Source organism: Dermacentor andersoni, chromosome 7, assembly GCF_023375885.2.
Source record: "Dermacentor andersoni chromosome 7, qqDerAnde1_hic_scaffold, whole genome shotgun sequence".
Taxonomy (NCBI): Eukaryota; Metazoa; Arthropoda; class Arachnida; order Ixodida; family Ixodidae; genus Dermacentor; species Dermacentor andersoni.
The window spans coordinates 45,105,599-45,114,734 of record NC_092820.1 but is presented as its reverse complement, the minus strand read 5'-3'; the positions used below and the strand labels follow the sequence as shown (position 1 = coordinate 45,114,734).

At 42.8% G+C, this 9,136-nt stretch overlaps 1 protein-coding gene across 1 annotated transcript in view; it reads right to left on the bottom strand.

Moving 5' to 3' along the window:
* Positions 1-1,324: 1,324 nt before the first annotated feature.
* LOC126535290 (medium-chain acyl-CoA ligase ACSF2, mitochondrial-like) overlaps positions 1,325-9,136 on the bottom strand; it is a 163,502-nt gene continuing 155,690 nt past the window's right edge. The window contains exons 14-16 of the mRNA XM_055073094.2: positions 5,644-5,785; positions 4,239-4,349; positions 1,325-1,501 (exon numbers count right to left, since the gene is read on the bottom strand). Of these exons, the coding sequence (XP_054929069.1) occupies positions 1,376-1,501; positions 4,239-4,349; positions 5,644-5,785 (379 nt within the window). The 3' untranslated portion in view covers positions 1,325-1,375. The remainder of the gene's footprint in view (positions 1,502-4,238; positions 4,350-5,643; positions 5,786-9,136) is intronic.

Genomic DNA, 9,136 nt, shown 5'->3' with positions numbered 1-9,136 from the left:
CCTGAGTGTTATCCTAATTACAGCACCAATATAACATCAATGGCACACTTATTGAAAAACAGTCCGAATACAAGTAGCTAGAAGCCTACGTCACCAAATCTTTTACTTGCAATAAACAGATTGACACTCTCATCTAACCTCCCTGTCTTTCCTTCCCTTTTGTCTCTCTCTCTCTCTTAACACTCTCATCAAAAAAGGCGGTAGGATGCAACATTTAATTACAAGAAATTTCAAACAGGCGAAGTTAAGGGAAGTATACTTTTTACATGTCAGCACAGTACTTGATTATGCCTGTGCAATATGGGATCTCTATCAAGGTTATCTCCCTAATAAGTGAAAACACTACAGAACCAATCAATGTATTTGTAATAATACACTTGCGTTTCGGAAATGAAGCCTCCTTTAAGATTGTATCTGCTACGTGTCCTTGGGTAGAAGCTAAGGCTCAAAATAATGCGCCGTATATATCAGAATCGAACAGGTATCAGTCACGATAACTCTCTTCTGGAACCAGATCACGTAACCACTCGCTGCGATAACAACAAAACATTTCAGCCTATAGCTGCAGAACAAACACCTGTTACTACTATTTTGCCCCTACTCAATAAGAGAAGGAAATAGTTGATCTAATAATTTGATAAATGTATCTCATAACAAATTATTCTTTTCTATGATGTGATACTACTCTTAACTAACAACTGCTGGGGCTAAATTTCTCGAAAAAGTGTTTGTTCGCTCCTCATTTATATTTTTAATATCATTACAGTGTTTATTATGCATAGGAAAATGTGCTTGCGAAATGCTTTTTTGTTAGTGGTTAGGTTATTGTTCCCGCTTTTATGACGCTGTAGCTAGGCTGTAAATTTATTTATTTATTTATTTATTTATTTATTTATTTATTTATTTATTTATTTATTTATTCTTAGAGTGCAACTCAGAGCAATCTGCTTCAAACCACCGTCAGTTGTCGACTGAGCTCCTGAACAACACTTTGCAATGTGGTGAACGCAGTTTAAACCATTTTTCAAACTCCTCAATAAGGTGCGACGTAATGCTGACGCATTTCTCTGAGATTTACCCTAACATTGCTATTGACTTTTAGCCCCTGGGGATCCTCCTCTGACTTATCGGCTCGACTCACTGCTGAAGACTTTTAGCAGCAATGCATACCTTCTAGGCAAAAATAAGCAAATGTGTACTGACCCAGAACGGTACTCAGCGCGACCTGTAACAGCGTTTTGTTTTTTTAAAAAACCCATCAAGGTGCTTTACGGTTAAACGAGAGCGCTACGATCGCTCAGTCGCACCCGTCTCGGTACAAATGTCGCATGTCGTCACGTTTATTTACAAAAAGAACTCGATGCCACCGGAAGGTTCATTTTGTAAGCCCAAGCAATTGTGCGGCCAACAGGCGCATCTTGGCCTTTTGCGCCTTGCCGACGGACGTCCTTGGCACCTTGGGGTCGTAGATGAAGTGACGTGGAATCTTGAAACGAGTGAGCTGTGAATCGCAATAACAAACACCTAAATAAGCAAAGTAACCTAAATAAGAAATCCAGTCTACAATATATATATTAAAATAGATGACTAAGAAAAACAAAGAGAGGAAGCAGGCAAGGGGAATAAGCAGTGTTTGCAATGCTCACACGCGGACACGATAGCAAATCTTGCGGCATAATGGCGTCGTATATTGAAGAAGACTACGGCGAGAAAGCAAAGCAACCTATGACACATAACCTGTACTTCTCTACTTTTTTTTGCGGCGGTCACATAGGGCAAGCAGACAAAATTTTTTAAAAAAGACCCAAAATAACAAAAATAGGAAGCGTTATAAAACTGTTGAAATTGATTTTTAGGGGTACTCGAATAATAGTTTTTCGCATCGAATCGAGTACGTATAGAACAGTGCCAGAAGCGAAGCGAATCTAATATCTAATACCTTTTCGAATAGTTTACGAAAAATATACAGCCTTCTCACCAGCAATATCACACAATTGTAACGTTGTAGTTTTGACAGCACTAGAAAGTTTGCCGTTATGCTGCACGTTAAAAATTATGCTCGATTTCAAACGCACAAAAGCAGCCTTAAGTATAACTAAAAAGCTTGTTTGCCAACTCGCGCTCTTCTAAGCATGCACGGTGATGCGTTATCACATTAAGGTCAGAAAGAAAGTCTTGCCGCCCAAATAACCTTTGTGTATGCCTTGTACCCAAACTAGAAATGTTGGTCATCTGCGGCATGGAAGAGCGAACGAATGAAAGAAGCCCTTTCTCTATTTCTTACGGTCGAGGCAGATGGAGTCATTATTGCATCAAATATGTTGCGCTGAAATGCCTTCATATTTATTACGACAAGAGGAGACATGTGCTGCATCTATACATATTGTTCAGACCCGCTGGCTAACGTCACGTCTAAGGAAAATCTTCTTTTTCATTCATCGTGATTTTACTAGTAGCTGCTCCCTAAGCGACAGCCTCATCTGGTACGGTATCTCCACCGTACAGGGTGTAAGAGGTATCCTAGTTTTGCTTCGATTTGACACTTTATCGTGCACGATTGACGATGTGAAATATTCGATAACTATTGAAAAGATATTCGGGGGAGCATTCAGTATATTAGGAAATCAAATAGGGGAGTTTTTGATTCCTTATTCGAAAGTATCGAGTATTCGCCCACCGCTATGTAATCAGGAAGAACCGATCAGAAGTATGAAAACATCTGAGGGCACCTTAACACTTCTTATGAGTCGTATTTGTCAAAGCATCCATATCCAATAGAACACCACTGAGCGGTCCTTCGAGTTATGTACTCCTCTCTGGCAAGTGAGCGCACTGAAACGCTCGGCCAGCGTCTCTTAGATAGCACAAAGGCATGTGTGCTTCAATCCGTGACGTCATGCTACCTTGCCCGACTGCCATAGAATCTAATGGAAGGCTCCCGAATGAGCCTCGGTGATTTTGACCCCACTGCTTTAACAAAAAATTAAGGGGTTTTACGTGCGAAAACCACTTTCTGATTATGAGGCACGCCGTAGTGGAGGGCTCCGGAGATTTCGACCACCTGGGGTTCTTTAACGTGCACCTAAATCTAAGTACATGGGTGTCTTCGCATTTCGCCCCCATCGAAATGCGGCCGCCGTGGTCTGGATTCGATCCCGCGACCTCTTGCTCAGCAGCCCAACACCATAGCCACTGAGCAACCACGGCGGGTCCCACTGCTTTCGTAACGCCGCGCTTCGCGCAATGGAAACTTCGGTTTAAGTAGCATGAACTCATGCTTCTTGGGCCGAGCCTGCTAAGTAAGAGACGCTGGTTTAGCCGAGTGCGCAAGGCACTCCGTTTCTGAGCGTGTAGTCGTACGTTCAAAACTGGGTAACACGAACAATTTTAATTTCGTATTTGTTCTGTTTTTATACAATAATTTAAATGTAGCAATTACCGAGGCGAAGTTCGAACGCCGGCAGGAGCTTGCGCAGACAGGGAACGCGCGGATAATACAGGCTTGCGAAAGCGAGGGTGGCACGGCGTCGCGACGATTCCCTCTCCTTTCACGCGCCAGTGCAGCAGTAGACGTTTCCGTTCGCTCGCCCAGCTCCGTCGAGGCGCGCACGTGACGTGGCGCATCAACCAATGAGAATCTAGTTGCCGTTTCGCTGTTACAGACACCGGCTTCTGAGCAATCACTTTTGCTGAAAAAACTTCTTGTTTGAACGTAAACGCAATCTCAGCACCAAGTAACAACATAAACGTGAGAATAATCATACGGAATCAGATGTGCAGATGTAATACATAATATAACCGCGTACCGTAGCAACCTTGTGCACACAACTGTGAATTTAGAAACGTAAAAAAAAGGCATGCTTGAAATGGACTCCCTACCGTACGCTCATTGAGACAGAAGTGGTATAAAAGTTACAAACATGGATCAGGTGCCTCAGAAAAGCTGGCTTTTATACCAGTGTGCTACTCAATCTGTCCGTCCCCTTCATTTGGCATACTTGAAATGTTACTTCTATGTAAGGAAAAACTTACCACGAGGCTACCGTCTGGGGATGTGAATGCTGACTGATGACATGAGCATATCACATAAATCTTTCTTATCTGCTTAACGATAACCAATTATTCGGTAAAAAAGCACATCTCAAGTACAACTTTGTCTGTTGAGTTTTTGCGTTACAACATGATGTAAACTGAGGTGTGAGCAGCATCTTGGAATTTTTTACGGCAACGTTATTTACCTTTCCTTCGCAGTGCTGTCTCAACTCTTCGTCTGTCACTGCTGCATTCGCTTTCAGTACTATCCACGCACAGAGTTCCTCCCCCATCCGCTCGTCTGGTACACCAATCACCTGTGGCCGAGTTGAGGGTAATCTCACTCAAAGGCAGTCTTCTAATGTGCTGTAATGTAGCTAAGACAGTACTGGAAAAGGCTACTTAATCTACGCTATATAGATGTATCGTTCTAACGATTTACTGCCTGCGTAGCAAATATGCATGTTGATATCTCTATAGAAATCTTCCTAGAGCCCAAGAAATCAAGAATATCGGCACATATCGCATTTGAACCCCAGCCGAGGAAGCAAAAGTGTTGCTTTCGGCTAGCAAAGTTAATAAATAATCTTCGTATATTGAAAACGAATATTTCGTATTCATCTGAGATTCTTGTCTTTTTCTTTCGCGTAACTAGTGGGCACTACGGGGCAACGCTACAGAAAACTGGGGGACCTCGAAGCGAGTACTCAATTCAAGCTACTGTTTTTATCGGAAAATAAATTTTTGAGAAGTCACCCAGTTTTGCCTTGCCCAATGTCCGCATCGCGCCTTTGATAGCATGACTGCCATTCCTGGGGAAGTTACCCATTTTACGGTATGTATATGTGTATGTTCGTGTCTAGACTCTTTCACGCTGATTTTTAGTAAAAAATGTGCATAATTTTTAGTTTGTTACGGAGTAGAATAGAACCCGAGTCACACGGGTTCCTCAAGTACACAAGCACGGTATTTTAACGCTCCTCCGCGAATGCACGCGGATAGCTAGAGAACAGTTTTGAGCTCGCACGCATCGGTGCGCCACGTATTCCTCAAGCTACGCGCAAACTTCACAGAGGTGCCGATAGAAGGCGCAGCATGTGCAACGTGTCCAGTGGGGTGTCCAGCTGCAGTACACGCATCATACATGAGGCATTTTGACGGCGGCAACACGCTGTGTCGCTCCATTGTTTTGTAGCTCATAGTGAACACGTCACCTTTCGTCGTCACAGAAAGATCCTGCAGTAATTTTCTCACTAATCAATCCTATATTTATTCATGAACGTTTGAATGCTGCCCCAAATGACTACGCTTAAGCCTGTTTTGTGAGGTTTACATCATAAACGAACACTTCAAATTTCTCTTTTTATTCCTCACAAACATTCGTGTTCAATTAGAATAACCATTTCAAGGTGAATGGTCCGTCGTGCCGACGTGACAGCTATTATGTTTCCTTCTCGTCAAAAAAAGAAGGAACGAGATAATATTTCTGTTCATGGTTTTCCCGCTGTCAACAATGAACTAAATTATATTTTCGATAAATATACCCTTTCCTAAAATACACTTAAGCCCGACGCATATTGAAATAAGTTAATAAGGAATTAAGCAATATACCAGACTCTCGTGGACGGCGGGATGGGTGTCGAGCACTTCTTCTACCTCGGCCGCAAAGATATTTTCTCCACCTCGGATTACGATATCCTTGATTCTGCTGACGATAGTCACGTAGCCGTCTTCATCCATTACACCTACGTCACTGTACAAAAATTCGCAATAATGGCAAGGCATTGCAATGATGGCATGTTGTAATGGTTTCCGCGAAGGCACACGTAGTAGATTTAGTCGCTCTAGTTTTGCATCACCAACCTCACTTCCTATCCCTGTTACAAGTACTCGAATTTGCTTCACTGTGTGAAGTTTTGCTCAATCGATGGGAAGATATTTCGAAGCTGCTGGAAGCGTATATCGATAAGGATGAAAATCCAGTCAATATGCACCGCCTTGAGCGCGTCTCGGCGTCTCTAATGATTGTTCATTCACACATTGAAAATGCAAAATCAAATGCTCCTCCTGTTATTATAACGTATGCGCCTGTGGGCGCTCAGACATCAAACCAACTCAAGTGGTCCTTACCTCATATATTACCTTTCTGTATCAACAATGTTAGGAAGAGTGATGGGATGAGGGGACGTAACTATGCCAGTCACTTATTTATTTGTTTCAATGCTATACAGACCCAAAGCATTTACATAAAGTAGTGGGGTATTTTTTCATTTTGTTCTCTTTTGTTTTCAGCAATCGGCCCTAGCATTCTAAGCCCACAGTTACACAGAAAAACACATCCACTAGCCTTGTTGCAGCAGTTGTGCCTGTCTACGTGCCAACCTGTATTTTCTGTGAAGTACTATGAAAATCTTTTGACGTTGCTAAATTTCCTGTACCACTAAAACGAAACACGTCTGCTCTAGAATTCGGGAAATTGCTCGTCTCGTATACTCCATCGAATCACTGGGTCCCCTGCGAGTTCAAATTCCGGAAACATATGCTTCAGAAAGCAGTGGCCCGTGGTTTGGCATCTCCTAATTGCTTTTATTTTTCTTCAAATACCTTGCGAAATAACGTTGACTATATTGGTAGAAGCACGTGGAAATAATGTTTGTATTACTTACAAAAGAGCAATCACCAGAGTGCATTTTCATGCCTGAAGATGCTGAATTTGGACTTATTGCTTAGGAAACAATTCTCTTCGAGTGCATCTTGGCATAACAGTTTTGCATCGCCTATAAGCCTCCCCGAGAGCTGCGTCTATATACCACAGACATTCTTCTATCATGAGCTCAGTGGAAGTTAAAGAATTCCAGGCGCTCAAATGAATTCGGAGCCATTTATTACGTCGTTCTTTATATTCTCTTTCAGAACGTTAAACCCCTGTTTTAGCGCCCGAGACAGTTCCTTCTCAAAGAACTTGCAGATGTTCAATAAACATGACTTATTCGTGGGCAGCCTACAAAACACAGCTCAGTAAAAGCAATTTAATGTTATCTCGTCATGTTTGCATCTCATGAAAACTACAGTGCTGATGTGTCAAACTTATGCCGTCTAAGGAATGCAGCACTGCGGCAACCACGTCTCTTGATGTGTTGTTCATTTGTCTCATCATGGTCCTCGTCCTGGTAAACAGAAAATTGAAAGCAATCGTTGATCACTTACGACCGTCTTGGTTAACTTAATGCCCAGTTATGCAGTGTACTGCATGTTTGTATAGATGCACGTATCCTCAACAAAAATACGCCTTTTCTTACCAAAGGGACCCTATGGAAAGTCTATACCTCCCGTTGCTTAGAAATAATAAAATTTATAAATTTCATAAGCAAGGTACCTTTTCTCAAATTTTCTTATTCAGCGTGACTCAGAAATCTTCTTATTGAAACGTTTTCTATAATTACGAAGCATTTTTGGTGCTACAAAGCACCATAAAAATTCCAGTAGGCGCTGCTTTCCTCGGTTTAAAACTTAAAGCCCCAAGCCATGGCTTACTCAATGTGACATCATGTTTAACTTTTTTTTTGTATGCGTGCCTACAGAATATTCCCGGCATTACTATACCCGAATCGTTGAGGCAGAATGCATAGGTATTTATCTTTTCGTGTATCCACACACGCCGTTTTGATGCAATATTTAGGGCCGGCAAATGAATAATTGTAAATTCGAAACTACCATTTTTGCTCATTTCCCAACTTTCTGGCACGCTGCCTTCACGCAACGGAAACTAGTTTCTTTACGGTAGACAGCTCCGTCACCGGGGAAAAATCTTCATTCAAGCAGCCACATCTCTCAGAAGCCCAATATTATAAACGAATAAAAAAAAATCGGTGCCCTTCTAAACTGTGAAGAAGGATGACCAGCGAAGCTGTGCATGTGGGCCCCTTAATGGTGAACTGCACCTCCCCCGCGGGTCGGCGCGGCATTGCATTCTCTCCGGGATCGGCCCACATATGGAGAAGATTTTCGCTTACTATACCAATGACACGAAAATTTCCCTGGACGGTAGAGGTATACAGCTTCGCTGTAAAACAGGGTTCATTCGCGAGAGCTACGCGCAATGTAAAACCACTAAATACTGTGTCAAATCAGCAGGCCCTAATATTTGGTCTTCTGTCACAGGAATAAAGAGGCAGGAGAACGCTTCCGCGCAAACCTTATTTTCAGTAAACCAGGCGCGCATTAATGAGCGTGACATTTTAGACACGCTCATTAAGGCATCCACGCAGTAAAAGTCGTCAGTCAGCGATGCACACGGCCTCCTGAAGCTAATTGCCATGGAAGTGTTTACGGCCTTTCGCCAACTCAGAATACCACTACCTCTCACTTCTCAAAACGAGGCACGTTTCCCCATATGCGGCAGTATTTGCCTGTGGATTACGCTAGGCGTTCGTCTCTTGCTCCATAGAAAACAAATCACACTTCGTTGCTCGTACGCCATGGACGTGTGAAGCAAAACCACCGTCTCTAACAATTGACAACAGCGCCGGGCCGCAGAGCAACCGGCAGCTGAGCCCGAGCCGGTCCAACAAATGTTTACCGGTGGGAATGGATATGTGGACTTCCCATTAACAGCGGTAATTTAGTGTTAAAAAATAGGGGCAAGGACTTTCTGATGAGCGCTTGTATACTTCCGCGTGCGTAGCACCCACTATGTGCTGCGCTGTGGCTCAAAGCATATAACAGCACCGGGAAGGACGTGACGTTTATGATCACTTTGCGTTAGGTCTCGGAAAATTGTGCGGCTTCTTCATTCCCACCTCTCTCAGCAATTGGACATTTTTTGACAATCATATATCGAACGGTGGTGGGCCGGGCTTGTTGTATGACAACGTAGAATTGTAAAGAGCGTGAAAACCTGATAAGACCCATGTCACGCGTTGCAATTCTGGTGCCCGTTTTAACGCTCTTTGCAACTGTATGGCTGACATGTCAATGACACTATTCAGTTGGCACTGGCCTGATCTGTCTTTGTATGCTGTATTTTTTGTTATTTAAATACACAGTATCGGATTCTGTAATGAATTCAGCAAATCCCGTTTCTGCTTAAGGCCTGGAATACAGG